Below are 23362 nucleotides of genomic sequence, written 5' to 3' on the forward strand. Positions count from 1 at the left end.
GAAAACTATAGCGTTTTTTCCCAATAAAATAAAATAAAAAACCATTTAGAGAAATATTGTGCAATCCACGCTACAATACTTTCCTCATATGATTTAGCTTTATTGCCAACTCAATATTAAAAAAAAAAATCGACAAAGAGAAAAAATAATAAAAAAAATCACATGTTCATAGTGTTTTAAAGAAAAAAAAATATAAAGCTAAATTCTTAATCAGCTCGATATTAAAAAAAATCGATAAAGACAATTTTAGAAAAAAAAAAAAAAAAAACAAAACAAACACCAAAAAAAGAGATCATGTTGGAAACACTGTAGCAATTCACAGTGTTTTGTGATGAAAGCTACAGTGCTTCCCCACATGATTTAGCCTTATTTGTAATGACTTATAATTGTAATTCACAAACAACTCAATATTAAAAAAAAATGAAAAGGATAATTTGAAAAAAATTATAACAAAAAAAACCATGCGGAGAGACACTGTAGCAATCTATAATGTTTTATGAGCAAAGCTACAATGCTTTCCCCACATGATTAAGCTTTATTACAAAGTTAAATTCTTACCAACTCAATATTAGAAAAAATAAAATGGACGAAAATAATTTTGGAAAAAAAATTACAAAAAAAAGAAAACACAAAAGAAACTGAAAAAAAAAACCATATGAGAAACAATTGTATTAATCCATAGTGTTTTGTGAGGAAAAACTTGTAATTGCAATTCTTAACCAGTTTAATATTTAAAAAATAAAATTGACAAAGATAATTTTAGGGAAAAACATAACAAAAACAAGAAAAAATCATATGAGAAAAAAAACTGTAGCAATCAACAGTAATTTTTTGAGGAAATTTACAGTGCTTTCTTCACATATTATAACTGTAATTTTTAACCAACTCCATATTAAAAAATAAAATAAAAAAGATAATTTCAGAGAAAAAAAAACCATGCAGAGAAACATTGTAGAAATCAACAATGTTTTAAAGAAAAATAATTACAAAACTAAACTCTCAATCAACTCAATATTAAAAAAAATCGACAAATATAATTTTAAAAAATAAAGAAATAAAATAGAAAAAATATGTGAAAAACATCGCAGCACTCCACAGTATTTTAAAGAAAAAAATTAGAAAGCAAACATTTTAAGCAGGTCAATATTTAAAAGTTAAAATCAACAAAAATAATTTTGAAAAAAAATTAATAAAAAAAGAAAAAATAGGAAAGTTGAAAAAAAAAGTAAATTTGAAAAAAAAAAAAGAAGAAGAAAAGAAACGGAAAAAAAGAGGAAAAGTTAGAAAAAGAAAAAAAAAAAAAAAAAAGGAGGAAAGCACTGTTAAAAAATGAAAAAATAGAAATTTGCAAAAAAAAAAAAAAAATTGAAAAAAAGAAGAAGAAAAGAAACGGAAAAAAAAAGAAGAAGGAAAAGTTAGAAAAAAAAAGGGAGGAAAAAGCACTATGGATTACTGTTGTAATCCACAGTGCTTTGTGTGTGGGGGAACAGTGATTCCCCACACCATTTAGATATTGTTAATATATATATATAAAAGAAGACAATAAGTCGTCGAGAGAGCATCTCGCCGCGAATGCGTAAAGCAAGCGCGCATCTTCAGGTCTGCACATCGTGATGCCTCCTAGCACCTCACGTGCGGTTTGCGACCATTTTACGATGTTTCAATACATGTTTGGAAGTTTAGGAATGATTATTTTTTAAATTATTTATTTTAATATCAATATATTAAAATAATTTAAAAATATAAAAAATATATTAATTTAAAATAAAAAATAATTTATTTTAAATTTTTCAAAAAACTATAGTGCCTAGCACCTTGAATTATACAATTATTTTTCTCAAATATACTGGATCAATTAGAAAGCGTTTGGGAACGTGGTGTAAACCGTCTTCCCATCAAATTTGATTTTTTTTTTGCTAAAATTCAACGTGGTTTGTACTTTTTAAATTGTTTTGATGTGCTGATATCAAAAATAATTTTTAAAAAATAAAAAAAACATCATTAGCATGCATTTCGGCATGAAAAAATTATTTAAAAAATAACCGCTACCACACTGCCAAACATACTCTATCGAAGTCTATTCATTTTTAGAGATCTTTGAGCTTCCATGATACTCATTTCCCATGCTCCATTATTAACGTAAAGTATTTTGTGTGGGAAAACCATTATAAATATGCTTTAATTTATCATGGATTATGATAGGGAATTGATATTTTTGTTATAAGAAAATAAAAAAAAAATCACCGAGACTACATTTCAGGAGTAAATTTTTTAAAAAAATTTATTTATTATTTTAGATTTGTTCAGGGTATAACAATTTTTTCACATTTTTTGCACAATACACTTACTTCATTATCCCTACAAGCACGTGTGGTGTAACTTCTCTAACACCTTTGGAATAAAAAAATATTAGGCTTGGCTTCTAGGGCTCATAATTTCACTTTTTTTTCTCACTATAATCATATCGATATCATAAGTGATTTGCTAGTTTAATTATTATTGGAGTGTTCATGTAATATGTTAACAAGTGAGCCACCATGTTGTTTTCGGGCGACACATATGATGGTTCACGGAGAAGAAAAATCGGCTTTCTAGGTATTTTTTTTTATTTGCAACATCAAGGTTTATCTTTTTAGACAGGACATGCGATGATTTTTTTTTTTAATTAACATGAATGTTGGGGCCAGCTTGTGCGCACCACGACTAATCCTACAGTCCACTGAACATCCTGCAAGCCCATTGAGCAAGTAAGGCACCGCGGGAGTGACAGACATGCCGCATAGAAAGGACCCAATAGAGACAAGAAGGGAACAAACTCTTCAGCCCCACTCCCACTGGGACTTGAACCGAAGTTCAAAGAAAGGAGAGCTGCCCCAACAACCACTGAGCCAGCAACCTATTGGTCATGCGATGAAATTTTAAGCAGCTTAGTAGTGGTTGATTTTTATTATTTTGATTTACAACAATATTCTATACCATGTTACAAAATATATCTTTTTCATTTATTAATTTCAAAATAAAAAAATATTATTTTAATTAATTTTTTTTTTAAAAAATACCTTGTACTACATTACTAAATATACACTTAAAGCACTGTTTATTTTTATATTTAAGTTCATTTCATATGTTAAATTAATTTTTTTTAGATTTTTTTTGAATGATTTTGATATTATTGTATATAAAAAAAACATTTTAATATATTAAAAAAAAACACATAAAAATCACGTTTCATAGCAATTGGGGGTATTTATTTCTCAAAATAAAAAATTCCGTGAACTGATCTGAACCACCAATTGTTAATGACTGTAATTCGAAACGTCGTTGACTTGACAACTGAGCCAAGGTCTTGCTTTATCAAATGATGTGATCAATGGCCGAATTTCGTTTGCTGAATACGTAACTCTTGCACCGTATCGTTGGAGTCGCTATTTTCCCTCCCCCGACCACGTCACATATCCAATGTCCAATGATTGATGTTGAGTTAACTATAACTTGATACATGTAATTTAATAAGATTAATCATTTAGTCCTCATATTTTTTAATTTTGTTACAACTTAATCCCTCTGTAAATTCTCTAGCAGTGACCAATTTTGATCTTTCCCCCCTAATATATCTCTCTTTCTGACTAAATTCTAATAGCATTGTAGTTTTTTCCCTTCTTTTTCCTCAACTTTTAAACACTTCAACATAAATTCCATGCAAAAAACCAAGAGCCATTTACCTCCATCATAAATTCGGTTATGATTGGAAAAGTAAAAAAAATTATAAGAAGTTTATAAATAATTAAGAATCAAAGCAGACAAAGAAATCCACATGAGAAACAATTTTAAATATCTAATTATTATTAATGAAATAATAATCAAAGCTAGTTACAGGATTAATATATAGTTTATGAAATAAGATGGACCGATGAATTAATTCTATTAAACAATAGAGACTAAGTTATAATTTACTCATCAACGAGGTTAGAGCTGAACGGTCTGTCGCCGCATAATCCCCTCTACTCGACGGTGCATCTCTAAACTCCAGTCGATAAACACGAGAGCGATTAACTTGACACGTCATAGAAATCCACAGGCGTCACGTTTCAGAGTATCTTACTCAACACGATAAGATATGACCATCTCCAAACCTCCACGTGTACAAGCCAAGTGACCTCAACTTGTAACATTAATTTATAATTTAAAAACCTGTCTCCTTCAAGTTCAAAAAGCAGCAAACCAGAAAAATTGAGAGCAAGTAAACAATGGGCAAAGAAAACGAGACATCGGAGACACCAGGTGGGTTTAAGCTAGGTGGTTTCTCAAGCTTTGTTCGAGCCAACCCACGGTCCGACCGGTTTAAGGTTAACCGGTTCCACCACATAGAATTCTGGTGCCCGGACGCAACAAATACGGCTCGCCGATTCTCATGGGGACTCGGCATGCCCATCGTCGCCAAATCCGACCTTTCCACAGGAAACGCCACACACGCCTCTTACCTCCTCCGCTCCGGCGACCTAAACTTCCTCTTCACCGCACCGTATTCTCCCTCCATCGCATCCATGGACAACCTCTCCCACACTGCTACCGCCTCCATCCCCACCTTCAACCACGAAACCAGCCGGGGTTTCTCCGCCAAACACGGCCTCGCAGTCCGCGCCATCGCCATCGAGGTTGACGACGCCGAGCTGGCTTTCACCACCAGCGTCGCGCACGGCGCCAAGCCATCAGCCTCTCCAGTCCTCCTCGATAATCGTGCCGTTGTCGCCGAGGTTCACCTCTACGGCGACGTTGTGTTAAGATATGTGAGCTACGGGAATTCTGAAAGCGACGACTCTGACCCTGGTAGTTGGTTTTTGCCCAAATTCGAGGTAGTTGAGGCAGCATCGTCGTTTCCGGTGGATTATGGGATTAGGAGATTAGACCATGCGGTTGGAAACGTGCCTGAATTAGCTCAAGTGGTGAATTACGTTAAGGAATTCACCGGTTTTCATGAATTTGCAGAGTTCACGGCGGAGGATGTTGGGACTAGCGAAAGTGGACTGAATTCGGTTGTTTTGGCTAATAACGAAGAGACGGTACTGTTGCCAATGAACGAGCCGGTTTTTGGGACCAAAAGGAAGAGTCAGATACAGACTTATCTAGAGCACAACGAAGGGGCTGGGGTGCAACATTTGGCGCTTGCGAGTGAGGATATTTTCAGGACTTTGAGGGAGATGAGGAAGAGGAGTGCAGTTGGGGGATTCGAGTTTATGCCTTCGCCGCCGCCCACTTACTATAAGAATCTGAAGAGTAGAGCTGGGGATGTGTTGAGCGATGAGCAGATTAAGGAGTGTGAGGAATTGGGGATTTTGGTTGATCGAGATGATCAGGGGACTTTGCTTCAGATTTTCACCAAGCCTGTCGGTGACAGGTATTTGCAAAACTTCTTTGATTTCATTGAATTGTATCCGTTGGGTTTAGAGTTCATGTATGGCTTTATAGGATTGGATAGTTTTGAGTCAATTTATTATTATCTTATTTCTTTGAATAAGTTTTAGGCCTTAGGCTTGGAAGATTTGAGGAGATTTATTTAATCTTGTGTTTCTGGCAGGCCAACTATTTATTTAATCTTGTGTTTCTGGCAGGCCAACTATCTTTATAGAGATAATTCAGAGAGTTGGGTGCATGCTCAAGGACGTGAAGGGCAAAGAATACCAGAAGGGTGGATGCGGAGGATTTGGGAAAGGAAATTTCTCAGAGCTCTTCAAGTCGATTGAGGAATATGAAAAGACACTTGGAGCCAAAATAATTGCAGAAACAGCTTCAGCATGAACTGTTTTCTCTCATGGCTGCTCTTTCTGAAACACTCTATGCAAGAGATTTGGTCGATGAAGCCAGGTTCGTTATACTATTACGTCTAATGCAGCTAAGATGATGTTATGCAATACGTTTGTTAAGTTGAGCAATTTCAATGCAAATTGTTGACGCATGGTGAAAATTTCGTTTGTATCTACTCAGGATGACACTTTACTGCAAGCTGAAAAGAATTATGAACTTCGATTGATGTTGCAGTGTTCTTTTATTTATTTATTTCCGAATCATGTAGATCAATTGTGGTCTTGTAGAGTTGGAGATTGGAAAATCTGAGGCTAAAACTGTTCGTGCATTGCATTAACTTCACGCAACCTCTCTGTTCGTTTACTGGTTCTGTTTATTTTCCGAAAGCCATACCCCTTAGGAGCTCCTTGACAATTTTCTTTAATCCTAGTTGGGAAACAAGTTACAAAGAAGAAAAAACAATCGTTGGCTTTGCTGCCGTTTGCAATGAAGTAATAACACAGATGAACTCCATCGGTATTGTCTTTCAGGCGATGGCCTCAGTTTAAGTTCTTTTTATTCATGGATGTGGGATCACTGGCAATCTTATTTCCCACCTAAGACTGGATGAATTCTTGAAGAACAGGCTCTATTTGGGAAAATCTTATCATGCCTTCTGGTACAAGTTTAATGGGTATGGAACATATACACAGATCCCTGCGAATAGGTCGTGATATCAACAGAGAAACGTTCTCAAACAGCAGGGTAAGAAGAGCAAAGGAGGAGGGAGAGAGAGAGGTAAAGGGTCCAGGACCACTATTCTTTCATTAGTTTTTCCACCAAACCTTCTCTCCTGACGGTCAAAAATCAATCCCAACTCAATTTCTTCCCCAGTTTTTCCAGCAGCTACACCCTCGTTTCTTCACTTGCAACACGTTCACCTCTGCCATTTTGCAAGAAGCTAATATAAGCCATAAAATGGAATCCCGTGAGAGCTTGTACTGTTTGTGTCTGCAACTTGTCTCCTATCTTGCTCATTTCAACACTGTATCAAACTTTGATGGGTTCCGGTGAACCATCATCCGTTTCGACATATGAATTGAAAAACTCCACCAGCTGTCTTCCACTCCCGTGACATGGTGTGATGGGAGCATGCCGCTGGCACTTCTGTCCAAGAACGCCTTGCTCGGCGCCTCTTTAAAATAGAAAAGAGTGCTTTTCCAGCTCTGTCACTGTGAGTCTTAATCCATGATGTTAAATAATGCAGCTCATCGAGTAAACTAGCAATTGCCTAGGCATTTGTCCCTTGCAATAAATCTTCCATGCCCACTACCTCTTCACGAACAATTACCATATCATCGAAGCAACGAGATTGTTTGAAACTTTGTAATTCAATTAGATCATAGCATTGAAACGCTACGAGCAGCAGCAGGAAATATACAACCGTTAGTTTAGTTGCGTCAGCTATTGGAAACTTGTTTTAAAAATATGGTCAATGGAAAAAGAAACCGATAGTTTAGTTGCGTCAACTATTAGACTTTTGTTTCAAAAACATGGTTACTGGAAAAAGAAACCGATAGTTTAGGGAAAAAAAAATTAGGTTACTAATTGGTGAAATTAAAATAAATTAAATAGAAAAAGCAAAAAAATAATCACAAAATACTTTTTTTAATAAATAATATTTATGAATATGACTGCAACAATTTAGGCACATCTTTTAATTTTTTCTATTAATTAAAATAATATGCCTTCACTTTTAAGTTATATTTTATGAGAAAATATATTTCAACAATAAATTATAAATAAATAATTAATGGAGATCAGCATGAAAGCATGCGAGGTGTGATTAAAATATACTCGGCATTCACAAAACTGCGTGTTACTTGATGCTCAAATTAAAAATCATAAATAATCACGTCAAAGAAATATATATATATATATAGAATTTGATAGGAAAAATTCAAGGATGATGCAATTTAATGAAAAAAAATAAAAAGTAATTCCAAATAAAATAAATATTAATTAAAAGAATAAGAACTAAATTTTAAAAAAAAAATCATAACAGATAAAATTAAAAACATCTGATGTTTGCCACTCCATAATAAAAATTAATGAACTAGTCTTTAGGATAAAATGATATTTCTTTCATTTGTTATTACTATATCTATTAGTATCTTTACATTTTTTTATTCACGATGCAATAACTTATATATTTTTAAAAACAAAAACAAAAAAAAATACTATTATTATCTGGCATTAATTTTTGAACAAAAAAAAAATACTTATATATTTTCTATATATTTTTGAACGCGGCATGCATCTCCTGACTATCAAATGCCGCAACAATGTTGGAAGCATCGCATCGTTTTTTTCCCGTGCTTGTGCATTGGGGTTCAATGGATTTTTTTCTCTCCTCTTTCTCTCTCATAGCCTTGAATAAAAAATGTCATGTCAGCTTGTATCAATTTTAATTTTCATTATTTTGATTCCTATTGAACTCACTTGAATCAATAACCCAAATCATAAATCTTTCTTGTTGCTTTAAAAATACTATTATTATCTGGCATTAAGTTTTTACGTTAGAAAACAATTAACTCTACCCACAACTCGGCTAGTGTCACCTATATAGTTTTATCTAAAAATGCACTAAGTTGAAGAAGAAAAAACCATCTAGAATTGTCTTTTAGGTTACTTTAAATTAATTACATATCAATTCGAATAAATTAGAACCTTTTTAATTAATTTTTTTTTAATAGTCGGTCGAGGATGAGATTTCCTCTCATCATAAACTATTATATGAAAATTACGGCCAATCAAGCTTCTCTGTCTGCAAGACATTAATAAAATATATATAGCAAGTAAATCAGATCAACACGCGTAGTTTGCTATATTAAAAACTTAGTTAAGATTGAAATTTTTAATCCTCATGTAATGGACCCAATGGTTAGAGTCGAGGGACACTCAAACAATTATTAATTTTTTTTTTAAAAAGAATAGTGATATTTGTGATATAATAGAATGCAAGCGGCCTTTGAGAAGCGCAAGCACCACCCCTCTCCATCTCTATATAGAAGAGTCAAGGAGAGCCTCGAGTTCGAGCATGAGAACGATGAGAGCTTCCATCGCTTCGACTTCCTATGTGAGATTAGAGAGGGACGGGATGCGTGAGAAGATGAAGCTCGACCACAAAAAAGGTGTTTTTCCAGTTCTGGTGGGCAACGAGGGGATGATGGAGAGATTCTTGCTACCCATGAGGTTAACCAAGCATCCTTTCATTGTTCAGCTGCTCGAGATTGCAGCTCAAGAATACGGGTTCGAGCAAGAGGGATTGCTGAAGATCCCGTACGATGCTAGTTGCTTTGAAAAGATGCTCAAGCTCATATCCAAGAAATAGACTCACCGTTGCTCCTGGAAGATAGAGTTCGTCAACTCGATCGGCAGACACCATGCCTTCTGCAATTATATCCTGCCATTAATCTTAATGCACTTTTGCTGTTTTTTTTTTATCATTTCTTAGACATGGACATGGGATTATGTGGGAGTTTATTCCAAAGTGATGGATTGGTGTTTTTGCTTTTTTAGCTATATCTTCTTTTTTTCGAGAGTAACAAAAAAAACAAGGTAATAATTGTTGGCATGAGTTATATAATTAGCCAACTTAGACTTAGAAATCCCTTTGCTTGAGAGACAAATTAACATGATTGTAGTCAAAAATATTATATAGACATTTTTGCTTTTTTAGCTATATCTTCTTTTCTACAAGAGTAACAAAAAACAAGATAATAATTGTTAGCGTGAGTTATATAATTAGCCAGCTTAGACTTAGAAATCCATTCCCTTAAGGGAAAAACATGATTGTAGCCGAAGATATTGTATAGGTATTAAATAGCTTTCTAAAATAATTCCTTATATTTTTATATCTTGTACTCAGATTAATGAAATAATACAATAAAAAAAGCTAACTTGTCAATAACTTGACATCTTGAAATTCAGATGAATGTTGAATCTAGACATATATGAGTATGATGAAATGTTAAATCTATTATATGCAAGCCCAATCAAGCACCGAGTCTATGAATTTTTTTAACTCTCAAGAATCTTGTGCTTTATAATTATTCTGATATGTCAGAGATATTTTATTATAATAAAACATGTCTCAAGAGTAGGTTCTCCTTATTATATATCTATTATTAGCATTCTTCTCTAAAAGATGATTGCATTTTCTCTCTTAAACGATATTCATTTTAAGTATTAAAGAGTTCTCAAATTAATAAAATGAAACATTTTGTAGGTATAAGTATTAAAGAGTCCTCAAATTAATAAAACGATATTCATTTTGCTTTTTTAGCTAGATCTTCTTTTTTACAAGAGTAACAAAAAACAAGGTAATAACTGTTGGCGTGAGTTATGTAATTAGCCAATTTAAACTTAGGAATCCATTCCCTTAATGGATGAATTAACATGATTGTAGCCAAAGATATTCTATAGGCATTAAATAGCTTACTAAAATAGTTTATTGTATCTCTATATCTTGTACTCAGATTAATGAAACAATACAACGGATAAAGCTAATTTTATCAATAACTTGGTACTTTTAGATTTAGAGAAGCGTTGAATCTAAACATGTATGAGTATGATGAATTGTCAAATTTATTATATTCGAGCCTAGTCGAGCACTCAAGTTTATGAATTTTTTTAATTCTCAACAATCTTGTGCTTTATAATTATTCCGATATGTTAGAGATATTTTACTCTAATAAAACATATGTCTCAAGAGTAGGCTATCCTTATTGTATATCTATTATTAGCATTCTTCTCTAAAAGATGATTGCATTTTCTCTTAAACGATATTCATTGAAGCATTAAAGAGTCATTAAATTCATAAAATGAAACCTTTTATAGGTATAAGGTATTATCCATTAATCATCTTTGTTAAAAAGAACGGTTCAGATCAATAAAACTGAGAGATTAAGCCATTATCAAAGATACTAGCTTGGCCTTCAAGCCCATTGGATAAGTTTGAAATTCATCCAAAAAATATAGTGGTCAAGCTTATTTCTTTTTCTTCATTAAAGAGGTAGACATTCTTTTAGAGAAGAATGTTAATAATAGATATACAATAAAAAGAACTTACTCTTGAGAGATATCTTGCTCCATTTTCATAGTTCTTACAAGGCTTATCTTTTCTTCAAAGAGAAAGGGTTAAAGTGTAAGTCGTGTATCTCTTGTTCATCAATATATATATATATATATATATATATATATATATATATATATATATATATATGTCTTATTAGAGTAAAATATCTCTGACATATCAGAATATTCATAAAACACAAGATTCTCGAGAATTAAAAAAATTCATAGACTCAGTGCTCGACTGGGCTCGAATATAATAAATTTGACAATTTATCATATTCATACATATCTGGATTCAACGTTTCTCTGAATCTAAAGGTACCGAGTTATTGACAAAATTAGCTTTCTTCGTTGTATTATTTCATTAATCTTAGTACAAGACATAGAGATATGATAAATTATTTTAGAAAGCTATTTAATGCCTATACAATATCTTCGGCTACAATCAAGTTAATTTGTCTCTTAAGGGAAATGATTCTTAAGTCTAAGCTAGCTAATTACATAACTCATGCCAACAGTTAAGCCTTTCGATTGTAGGAGGGTAAAAAAATTACAAGTTTTTATAAAACCATACAAATATTAAATACAAAATACAAACATTGTATGAATGTGTGTGCGTAATAACCTTTTCATACTATTATTGTAATTTAAATGAAATGAAAGTGATATTCTCTATAATTAAATATCTAAAATAATGAATGTTATAAATTATGGTTTCATTTCTTTCGTGATAAATAGCTATATTTTGATGCATTTATTTTTTACATGGAGAAATTATTTATTGTTGTTTTTTTTATGGATAAACACATTTTCTATTTTTTTATTGAAAAAATAAAATAAAGATGAATAATATGTAATTTCACTAAATAGACCTATAATTTCACAAAATAAAATTGGCATAGAAAAATATTTTAGGAAAAAAAAAAATGTAATTTGAGATTAATTAAGAAAGATAATTGATAATCTAATAAAAAAGGACTAGCATATATTTTTAGGATGTCAATTGGAAAAATCTTATGTTACCGTAATAATTAGTAATATTTTATTAGTTATTTCATTAGATATATTAATAAAAAACAGACAGACACCTGCAAAGAAAGAAAATCAAATCCAGAACCATTAAAAGTAATAAACATATATTCATCTAAGTTTTTTCTTTCTCTTTTTTTATCTTAAAAAAAAAACTTTAAAATAAACCTGGTTTTCAACTTAAATAACTCTTACAAATTAGTCAATTCAATGCCTGCTAGTAAGGCAAAAGAAAAAACTATGTTAACATAGTGGTTAAAAAAAATAATTAACTTCCATCTTTCTTCTTCGTATTATTATTACATATAAAGCTGTCTTTTATTGGTAAGTTTTTTTATATATATCTATATTTTTTTTACCCTACCGTTCTCGTTTAAAATTCACCATCTAATTAACTGGAGAAACCACAAAAATGATGATGGGATTTGAGTGAGAAGGGTCCATCCATAGCCTTCCTTGTCACAGTTCTTTCCGCTGACACAACTTGGCCAAGAACTAAGAAGGCAACAAAAATTATAAGATATTATCAATGAATTTGTATTAAAAAATCTAAATAGTTTGGAGATAAGATTTATATCTTAAATAATTGGTTAATTTTTTAAATTTAATAATTTAATTTATTATTTTTATTCAAAATAAGATGATGCCTGATAGAATATTAATATTAAAATAGCACTTTGATTTATCTATTTTTATCATGAATATTTTATTTAATTTAAGATAATTAAAAAATATTTAGATAAACGTACGAGGTATATCTTTTTATTTTTAGTTGCTGAATAAATTGATAGAAGAATATTTTAATGATATTATAAAAAAAAAAAATTAGTAGAGGGATGACACGATATACCAAGAAAATTTCAAGAAGATACGTACAAAATATACTTACTATAAAAAAAAAAACAAAATGTACGAATTTTTTTTTTTGGCTGGGCCTGGCTGTATGATATTTTCCTCATGTACGCATGGATTGAAGTTTGAACTGCCTCCTGCGAGCCTATCGAGACCTAAATATGGGCTCTGGAAGCTCAATTAGACTAATAGGTGTTTTTGGTCCGAGATTAATATGCAGATTGGACTCTTTCTGGATCAGAAATTAGATCTGGGCCAAGCTGAGAACATTTTAGGGCTCGGAGCTGGCCCTAACCGCGACACGAAACTAGGGTTTTACACTCTCGCTTATATGCTCCTCCAAAACTTTGAGACAGGGAGGAAAGAGTTGGCGTTTGAGCTGAGGAACCCGGCTGCTTCTCTCTCAAGCACGTCACAAAATGGTTTCCTTCAGGGTATGTAACATCAACATCCTCGGACCTCCTCATTCTGCTGTTTTTCATGGCTCCAATGACAAGATGTTTGATTTTTTTATTTGTGCTTTGCGTGGAAACAGTTTCACCAGTACCAAGTGGTCGGGAGAGCACTTCCAACTGAGTCCGATGAGCATCCAAAGATCTACCGCATGAAGCTTTGGGCCACTAACGAGGTCCGTTCAAAATCAAAGTTCTGGTATGTGTCGTGTCTTCCCTTCCTAAATAATCTATCTTTGATGGTTTTTTGAGTCGTTTGTATGTATTTTATTATGATCGCAAATGTCTGATTCTATGATGGTTGATGAGTTTTAGGTACTTCTTGAGGAAGCTTAAGAAGGTCAAGAAAAGCAATGGACAAATTCTTGCCATCAATGAGGTACGTGTGATCTTACATTCGTTATAGAGCGTCCGATGATGCTGTCTTATGAGTAAGATAAGAGCTGATTTGGGCCTTGGAAGGATTTTTTGTTTTATGAAGGTGTTTCTGGACGCTGAGATTAGTGAAGTGGGCAATGAAATATCATTTTCAATATAGTAAGACCTCATCAAGTTTTGCCATTATATAGGATAGTATAACCATTTAATTCAGAAGTTGGGGGTCCTTAATCGAGATTAATCAGCTTATAATTTAAAATGAGTGTTTCAACATGAAGCCGAATTGGATTTAAAAAGGGGATGAAATGCTATGTCCTCAGCGCTCCAGGCTCTAATGTGATGAAATTCTAGACTTAACTTCATAGAACTATGTTAACTCATTCAGTGGGGAATTTTAATAAAGTTGCACCAATGAAAGTGTTAAACTTGTAAGGAAATTTATTTAGTTCTGAAGAATACTAAACTGAATTTTAGTACCAATAGATTGGCTCAGCTCATAATTACTCGCCTCTTAACTAAAAAAATCCAGCCACTTAAATCTTTAATCACAAAATTTATTCACATGCTCCTTGGCTCAAGCACCTGCATTTTCATGCATTGGTCTGAATCCTGGCAACATGGAAAAAATGCGTTGATTGCTCCCACCAACTCTATAATCTGTGCAACCAGGCTATTTGCATGGAGTAGGCCTGCGATTTCAATTTTGTTTTTCTTCAGCTAATATTATTGGCGAGTTATAACCTAAATGTTGAAACTATACTTTACTCTCTCGAGGATTGGAACCTCTGAAAGGATATCTCAGGAATAATTATTTTTACCTGTCTTTGTTATTGCCTTCTGCATAAGGGCATCTGCATGAGTGAGATTCTGAATCTTACTTTAATAAACATTCTATAGCTCTTTTGTTTCTGCTCCTGGGGTTCAAGCTTCCTTTTAATCAAGGGAAGGTCACATGATTAGCTGGTTAAATCAACTCATAGGAAATGACTTTCTTCCTTGATACCCATCCATTCCAGTGCTTTCTAGTGTTTTTGGTGTCACAAATTACAATTCCTGTGCTTGATTTAGATCCATCCTTGAAGGGGAAATGTTAGCAACATTTGTGATACTTGTATATGAGTCTTCCTGTGGAAGGACAAGAATCACTGTTTTTTATGCTTATTTGTTTTGCTATTTTATTCCAATGATCGTTAAATAATTAATTTCTGATTGTAGATTTTTGAGAAGAATCCTACCAAGATCAAGAACTATGGAATATGGCTGCGATACCAGAGCAGAACTGGTTATCACAACATGTACAAGGAATACAGGGATACAACTCTGAATGGTGCTGTTGAACAGATGTACAACGAGATGGCATCTCGCCACAGGGTTAGGTCACCATGCATCCAGATCATCAAGACTGCTACCATCCCTGCAAAGCTTTGCAAGAGAGAGAGTACCAAGCAGTTCCACAATTCCAAAATCAAGTTCCCATTGGTGTTCAAGAAGGTTAGACCCCCAACCAGGAAGCTCAAGACAACATACAAGGCATCCAGGCCCAACCTGTTTATGTAAATTGGTTGGTTTAAATTGTTGGTTCTTCGATCTGCGACCTTGTTAGGCTGAATAGATTGTTGAGCTAGAGAGGATTAGAGCTAGATCTCTTTCATGAACCCATTGCTTCCAGAAGCTTATTCTGCATGTACTGCTGTCCACCCTTTCAAGTTTTGAAGCTCATGTGTTTTGTTAAGTTGCCTAATTTCTTTTTGAATTTTGTGCTCATGGAAACTTTCTGGTGCCTTCATTGTAATGGCGCTGTCAAATGCTTATGAAAATGTTCTTTCCAGTTTTGAAGGTGATGTGTTCTGAAATTGGTGCTTCTCGTATTCATTTTGATTATGGAGCAACTAGAATATTGGCTTGCACTTATTGAATCAATATTTTTAAATATAAAAAAAATATTAAGATTTTGAAGGATTTTTTAACAGGGTTATTTAACCTAATTAAGGGAGTTAATTTTGAAACGCCCAATTTTTATCTAATTTAAGTTCTTAATTAAATTGTGAGAATTGATTAATTCTATAGGTTTTAATATAATTTTGATAATCAGTAAAAATATAATTTAATTAAAAAAAAAGTCAATTGATAATTTTTTTAAAAAAGTATTGAGTCAATAACATATTGAATCAACCTCTGATCTTTTATAATCTGGATCATGAATTTTATTGGATTTAATAAATTTTTTTATTTAATTATATAATAAAGATAGAAGTTTATAAAATTGAGATAATTATTTCTAAAAAGCAATAAAAATAAAATAAATAATGTAGTTTATTTCTCAACCAATTTAATATAAAATATAAAAAACAAAAACAAAACATATCATATCGGTGAGTAAACTTGTGAATCAGGGTAAGTCGAGCTAGCACACCTAACCCATGTGAATTGTATTATGAACTCTATTGGGATTATAATTTTTTTTTTAATTATTTTTTTATTTAACTATATGATAACAAAAATAGATGATTGCGAAATCAAACACCGACTTAATATCGAGATGTTTTTTTAAATTGTGTTAACTTCATAAAAGACGAAACGAAATCAATTATAAAATTGAATTTCTAGTTAACCCATTATCCAAAGATGAATAAAAACTAATTAAAAAGAGTTAAACTTGTTAAACAAACGAACCAAGTCAACTAGTCAAACTTGTGAATAGATCTATAGATTTTATAAAGTTTAATATAACTTTGTCCTAAAACTACTTTTTTAACTATATATATATAAAATATAAAACAATAAAAAAAGTTCAATAATAAAAAAAAATACACCCCACCAAATTTATAAACAGGGCAGCCTAGGTTATCCTGTCAAATCCGCAAACCATGCTAACCTTATAGAAAGGTAAAATAAAAAGAAACAGATCATGAAGTTAAATTCTCAACTATCCAAATATTAAAAAACAAAATCGACAAAAATAAATTTAAAAAAGAATTATAACAAAATTCAAAAGGAACAAAAGGAAAACACCGTGGATTACTATTGCTATTTATAGTGTAATAGGTGTAGGTGAACAATAGTTTCCATACATCTTTTATTTTTTGTTACTTTATAAAGTTTAATAACACAATTTTTTTTCTAAAACTATATTTTTTTAACCGCATAAGAAAGAAATAAACTACAAAAGAATCAAGTTCAATTAAAAAAAAAAAAGACAATCGTTAAATTTGTAAACCGGGGTAATTTGGGTTACTTTGGCAAACTCGTAAATCACGCTATCCTCATATAAAGAAAAAAAAATAAAAAAAAACAAATTAAAAAGGCTAAATTCTCAAAATCTCAATTTTAATGATAAAATTGACAAAAATAGACTTGAAAAAAAATTATAACAAAAATTCAAAAACTAAAAAGAAAGAAATAAATCAAAACACTGTGGATTATAGTGGTTTCTTCCCCATCCTTTATTTTTTTTTATTATTTTATAAAGTTTAAAAACATGATTTTTCTCTAAAATTATTTTTTTTTAAACAATATAAGAAAGAAAAATAAATTATAAAAAAATCAAGTTCAATTAAAAAAACCTATAAAATATAAATTAGGCAACTGAGTTACCTCGACAAAACAATAGCTATATAAAAAGATAACAAAAATAAAATTATAAAGTAAAATTTTAAATCATTTTAATATTAAAAAAATATATTTTTTTTAAAAAGATCATAACAAACAAAAATTGTGTTAAAAATAACAATATAGAGAAACACTGTGGTATCTACAGTGTTTTATTAAAAAAAACTACTATCCTTTGACCACGTATTTTAGCTTTTCTTATGATAATTTCAAGCGATGCATGCTGCCTTTCAAGAGTCATCAGATTGATTATTTTTAATGCTTTTCTAAAAATATTTTTGAACACACTCTTCGTCAAAATGCTAAACACGTACTTCATGTACTTGTTGTCTTTTGACTGGAGGGTGGTTGCCACGTGTATCGTAGCGTGGACAGAAAACCTACTCAAATGTGAGGTTGCAACGTGTTCTATCTAACATTTCGGTGTTACTAGTAAGGGGACGCAAAGCAGTGTTAAATGTTTAGCGTAGGGACATTTTGACGCAAACACCTAGATTGGAGCAGATGGCACCTCCTCTGAGACGACGATGTTGGAAGTTTAGTTGGGTTGTTGAAGTTTGGTAATGGTCAACGGCTTTTTGATTGGAAAGCAAGACTGTTTGGCAACTCGTCAAACAAGCAAATGATATAACCAGCAAGACCGACCCGAACCCATCTTTCCTTCAAGTTTTTACTCTTGGCGGGCGGGCGGGTTGCTCCTATCCTGTTGATTTTCCTCCGTCGCCGGTTGCTTCCTCTTGATTTCCCTTCAAGTTACCGGCTAAGCTTATACACGTGGCACCTTTTCATCCTCCGAGTCCAAGAGGTATTAACACCCTCCCCGCATTATATTTTTTTTCTCGAGAAACATTTGACACCTGGCAAGGCAATAATGATTCAACTACCAAGCACCAACTGTCCAACCAATCTACCAGAGACAACCTATTTCTGATAAAATCTTTCAAATATTTGAAATCTTGTTGATGGAAAGTGAATGAAATAGACATGGCAGCGTTGTAAGAATAAACAGTCAAAGATTAAGGTAGCAGCAGTGTAGGAGAGGGGTGGTAGGTAGGCGGTAAGGAAAAATATATGGAAATCCCCCTATTTGGAAGGTGAAAACAACGACACTATCATTTCCCTCTTTATATGCTTACCCCCACCACGACTTCTCACCCTCCCACGGCCCCACCTACTGCTGCTTCTTCATTTAGCATTTTCCTCAACCAACTTGAACTCATTTAGTAAGTGTTCTCTTCACCCTTCTGATTTATGTAATCAATGATCATATACGCTAATGCCCGCTTTTATCTTTCTGTTTTATAGTATGTAATTTGATGATGAAATGAACATTCTGTTCTAAGCCAGATTATTACTATCCTAGTAGTGTTCCCATTTTCTGGCGAAACAATCATCCATGGTCCATACCATTGGAAATTAGTTTCATTTTCGTGAACTCTTATCCTTTGTTTGTGCAGTTTCTTGAAATGGCTCAAGAAGTTGTTAACCCAGAAGAGCAGGTATATATGCTCTGCAAGTTTCAGTTATATAAGATCCGTCTTTGTCTTTTTGGTTTCTTTACCCGCTTCCTATTTTTGTTATCAAATTATGTGCGTGTGATTTCAAATCTTTATGTATGGTTGGAATTGCCCCTACTGGCGCCAAAGTAACTAATTAGTATAAAATGGGTGCTGTTGTAATTGCTATTTTAGGTTGTTCTCGGAGAAGAGATAGATCATGTTAGGGTGATCACATTGAACAGGCCTCGTCAATTGAATGTTATTTCATCAAAAGTGGTATGCTGAGTAAACTTCACCCAAGTTATAATGGCAACTGGTTCAGCTTGATTTCTGTGTGTAATTGTTGTTTCTTTCACTCCATTCAGGTTTCTCTGCTGGCAGATTTCTTAGAGAAATGGGAAAAAGATGATAGCACCGAACTTATATTAATCAAGGTTAGTTCTGATACCTCCAGAAAATTCAACTTAACTTGCTCTTTCTGCTCAGTTGTGTCATGGGCTTACTGAGTATATCAAGCACTTAAAGTATGAAGGGTTATTAATCACTGAAGTTGGATAAAGTTCATCCAAGAAAAATAAAAAAGTTGGAGAGAAGTAAAAAAAATCATGGAAGAAGAGAGAGGGATCGGATGATTGGTTTCATATGTTATGATATGATACAGTGGAAGCCTGTGGGTCAATTGTCTATCTTTGTGAGTTATGAGAAAAGTAACCCTTCTGAGGGTGGGATAATCAATCAAGTGTTGTTCAACAGTTAACAATTCCACCAGCACCAAACTAACGACTGCCATCACTGTGCAATTTTTTTCTGTTAAAGTTTAACAGCGATCTTATTCCTTATACAGGGTGTTGGGCGAGCATTTTCTGCTGGTGGGGATCTAAGAATGTTCTATGATGGCAGGACATCAAGTAAACACAGTTCCCTGAAACAAACTTTTAGATTCCCATTTTTATCTTGGCATCAATTATAATTCCTTAGCCACAACATGTTCACGAGCCATTGCACTAAACAGAGTTGTTGATTTCCTCCTATGTTTGAGGTCATTCCCTTTCTTGTATGCATGAAGCTAATTTGTAAATATGGTGCCTTTTGGCAGGGGATTCTTGTGTTGAAGTGGTTTACAGAATGTACTGGCTTTGCCATCACATCCATACTTATAAGAAAACCCAGGTACTATTTGGACTTGTTCTCCTACATATCCAAAGGTACTTACAGAATGATGAACCTCGTTTCACTAACAGGTTGCACTCGTCCATGGAATTTCAATGGGAGGAGGTGCATCATTGATGGTCCCAATGAAGTTTTCGGTCGTCACAGAGAAAACTGTGGGTATTTTGTCCTTGTTTGGGTATTTCTATGCATAGATTAGCGATTGTAGCCTTTGTGGTATAAGGCTTGGAATTTCGTTCTGATTTGGCATACTAAATCTTTCTAGTTTCTACAATGAAAAAATAGGTTTTTTCCACTCCAGAAGCAAGTATAGGATTTCATACTGATTGTGGTTTCTCATACATACTATCTCGTCTCCCTAGTCATTTGGGTGAGTATTCAAATAGGGAAAGTTAAGCTTTGCTAAGAGTTCTCTTTATTTTCTTAATGTTTAAGTTAATGACTTGAATGCCACTCACTTCTCTCTTTCTGGTACTTCAATGTGTTAAAAAAACTCAGAAAGTCATGGTATTGCATACAGGGGAATTCTTAGCATTGACAGGTGCGAGGCTGAATGGTAAGGAATTGGTCGCTGCTGGAATGGCAACTCATTTTGTCCCATTTGAGGTTAGTTTGAATTATACTACTTTGTATTTGTTGATATCCCAGTCTTGGAATCGTTATTTGTTTCAGAAACTCTTTTTTATTTTTTGGATGAGAGGGTAGGTTGCTTCCAAAAGCAGTTGAACACAGAATCCCATGCTTACTAAAAGATGGTCGCTACCAATCCTCCTTCAGGAAGATGTCCAGAAATATCTTAGTTATAATTGAATAACAAACTAGAAATAATAATAAAAAGAAGAACTAAAGGACCGCTGACCTTTCTATTTCATTCACTGTAGTGGTTCACTGAAGTACTTATCTTGTTTATTTTCTGTATGTCAGAAACTGCCTGAGCTAGAGAAGCGTCTTATAAGCTTGAACTCTGGTGATGAGAATGCAGTGAAATCTGTTATTGAAGAATTTTCTGTGGACATACAGCTTGATGAAGACAGCGTTTTAAACAAGTAATAGTTATGGAATAGTAAAGCATATATTCTCTTCCTTCATGAATTCTTCTATTTCATAGTGTTGGGACCTATTACAGTTTGTTAACTTTTTAAGGTTGTCAATTATTGATGAGTGCTTTTCAAAGGATACTGTGGTAGACATCATCAAATCATTTGTAAGTTCCTGCACCCTCCACCCTCCCCTCTCTAATTAAGAAATTTCTCACAGTATCCACTTGCAAACTATGATCATAATGAATGTGATACGTATGATATTCCGCTCCAGGAACTTGAGGCAAGCAAGGATGGAAATGGATGGATAGGTGCAATACTGAAAGGGTTGAAAAGATCATCCCCTACTGGATTGAAAATAACTCTCAGATCGGTAATCACTCAATATATGATTCGTAATAGATATCATGCATGGTAGCAGGCAGCCTCCTACTACATTGAATTTGAATTTATCAGAAATAGTAGTCCTTGGCGAACTACTTGTCTTTTAGCTTTCTTTCTGTTTGAATGCAACTCTTTGGTAGATCTTTTTTCAAATTGGATTTCTTACTACAAGTCGAGGAAAAGAATTTTGCTGGCTGCTGAATGACACAAGTTTTCTTCTAGACCACTGTTTGATGTTCTTGTAGCTTGCCTTTATTGTTTTGAATTCCTTCTCAGGTTTTTTGTTTTAAAGTTCATACTCCAAGATTGCCTGAACTTTTCATCTGAGCCTTCTCATCAGGCACAACAGATGATGCTCTTCTCTACCTCTGGCATTTATATAACTAGGGAATGGCTATTGACTTTAGATTAGAATTGCAAGTATAACTGGTCTTCTCTAGTGATGATTTTTAGATCCCATGCTATGCAACTAATTTTCCGAAACATCTCCAGATTCGTGAAGGAAGGAAGCAGACAGTGGCTGAGTGTCTTGAGAAGGAATTCAGACTAACAATGAACACACTCCGAACCACCATATCTGCTGATGTCTATGAGGTAATGAGTTGTGTTGTTTTTTACATGTAAAAAACACCTGACAATCAGTAACTCAAAAAAATTTGTCACATTTTAATGAGCTATCCTTTTTTTTTTTTTTTTGTGAAAAGGGTATTAGAGCTCTCACCATTGACAAGGATAATGCTCCTAAGGTACTCCCCCCCCCCTCCCCTTTGCACGCGCGTTCACGTGTGCATGTGGCATATGCTGGTATTGTTAAGGTCAAATCAATCTGGCCACTGTTTTTACTTTTGACCCTGCGGAGGTCAGGTATAATTTTAGATAAATGACAGCAATTTAGCCATTTTGTAAACGTATTCAATCTTTTTGGCTTTTTGCTTCTTTTCTTTCCCTGATAAGGTGGTAAAGCATTAAGTATTAGTTATTTTTCAAAAAAAGAAGTATTCATATATTTATATATTTTATTTATTATTTATATCCTTTAACTTTTGCAAACAATCAACTTCTACAGTGGGACCCACCAACTTGTGACGAAGTGGATGACTCTAAAGTGGACCTGGTTTTCCAGCCGTTCAAAGACAATTTGGAGCTCCAAATTCCTGAAAACGAAAAGCACAGGTCAGCATGATTTCAGAGTTTTAGTTCAGAACTACCTTCACAATTTTCCAATCCCCAAGTCATCAGTAGTTTGCTGAAGCCTGATGTTTCCGTATTAAAAATGCAATTTTCAGGTGGGAAGGCAAATATGAACACTCAGCCTATGCTGCTCCAAATGCAACAGAAATAGCAAAATAAATCTCTTTTCCCAGCACAGAAGTTTGTTGTAGGCCATCAATTCGCATTTCAGGCAGCTGGTTGTGTTTTTTCCCCCCCTCCTCGTCTTTACTTTTTTCGTTTTGTATTAAGATGACTAGTGTGACAATATCTCATGACATTTTATTCGAATTTCCTTGCACTGGAGAAGTTTCATATCACAAATTGCATTTGAAATACAAAATCAAGCTGAGAAGATAGTTGGAATAAGCCTTGATGTTATGTATTCCAGCAGAAATAAAATCCTTAAAATTTTGTTGATTAACTGATAATAAGTTTAAATTTCACCATTTTAATTCTAATTAATACAAATTAATAATAAAGTAATGCAAGCATGTATAAGTTTCAAGTTTAAAAGCTTTTCACTTTGAGAAAGGGTTAACGAGTAATATAAAAATATTTTTAAAGTGTCACCTAATAGCTTAAGCTTTTGGGTTAAGAAGATTCTTTGATATGATATCAAAGCCTTGTTGATGAAGTAGTTACAAGTTCAAATCTTACCACTCTCATCCTAATTCATAAAAGTTAAGCACAAAGTAATATAAGTTTTATAAAACTAGATAGGTCCATAATGTTCTGCTCAGAGGCGGATGCTTCTAGTTTGTCAGGTTTCCTTCAGTGTCCTCTTGGTTATGGAGAAAGATCATACTCAGCATAGATT

The 23362-nt window shown here is 33.2% G+C and overlaps 3 protein-coding genes across 6 annotated transcripts; all 3 read left to right on the top strand.

The window, feature by feature from the left end:
* The first annotated feature begins 4191 nt into the window (after positions 1-4191).
* On the top strand, positions 4192-7113 carry LOC118049244 (4-hydroxyphenylpyruvate dioxygenase). Of its 3 annotated transcripts, none has more exons than XR_004687639.2 (3): positions 4192-5395; positions 5610-5862; positions 6333-7113. XR_004687639.2 is itself a non-coding variant. In XM_035059192.2 (2 exons), exons 1-2 carry the CDS (start codon positions 4248-4250, stop codon positions 5794-5796), a joined length of 1335 nt encoding a protein of 444 aa, XP_034915083.1. In that variant the 5' UTR covers positions 4192-4247; the 3' UTR covers positions 5797-6028. The 3 variants fall into 3 exon arrangements, 1 of the variants encoding a protein (XP_034915083.1); XR_012169222.1 differs by lacking the exon at positions 6333-7113 and adding an exon at positions 5983-6028; XM_035059192.2 differs by lacking the exon at positions 6333-7113 and having other exon boundaries at positions 5610-6028.
* A 5965-nt stretch (positions 7114-13078) lies between these two features.
* On the top strand, positions 13079-15467 carry LOC118049246 (large ribosomal subunit protein eL20). The gene is made up of 4 exons (XM_035059195.2): positions 13079-13235; positions 13337-13452; positions 13569-13632; positions 14847-15467. Exons 1-4 carry the CDS (start codon positions 13221-13223, stop codon positions 15186-15188), a joined length of 537 nt encoding a protein of 178 aa, XP_034915086.1. The 5' UTR covers positions 13079-13220; the 3' UTR covers positions 15189-15467.
* A 2341-nt stretch (positions 15468-17808) lies between these two features.
* LOC118049247 (3-hydroxyisobutyryl-CoA hydrolase-like protein 5) lies at positions 17809-22966 on the top strand. 2 transcript variants are annotated; one of them, XM_035059197.2, is made up of 16 exons: positions 17809-18045; positions 18698-18739; positions 18932-19015; positions 19105-19173; positions 19584-19647; positions 19836-19909; positions 19981-20064; positions 20195-20279; positions 20430-20515; positions 20834-20955; positions 21053-21113; positions 21224-21322; positions 21826-21927; positions 22038-22079; positions 22400-22506; positions 22620-22966. In XM_035059197.2, the coding sequence occupies exons 2-16, from the start codon at positions 18707-18709 to the stop codon at positions 22681-22683; spliced, it is 1176 nt and encodes a 391-aa protein (XP_034915088.1). In that variant the 5' UTR covers positions 17809-18045; positions 18698-18706; the 3' UTR covers positions 22684-22966. The 2 variants fall into 2 exon arrangements, with proteins under 2 accessions (XP_034915088.1, XP_034915087.1); XM_035059196.2 differs by lacking the exon at positions 17809-18045 and adding an exon at positions 18137-18463.
* The last annotated feature ends 396 nt before the right edge of the window (positions 22967-23362 follow it).

This window comes from Populus alba, chromosome 2, assembly GCF_005239225.2.
Source record: "Populus alba chromosome 2, ASM523922v2, whole genome shotgun sequence".
Lineage (NCBI taxonomy): Eukaryota > Viridiplantae > Streptophyta > Magnoliopsida > Malpighiales > Salicaceae > Populus > Populus alba.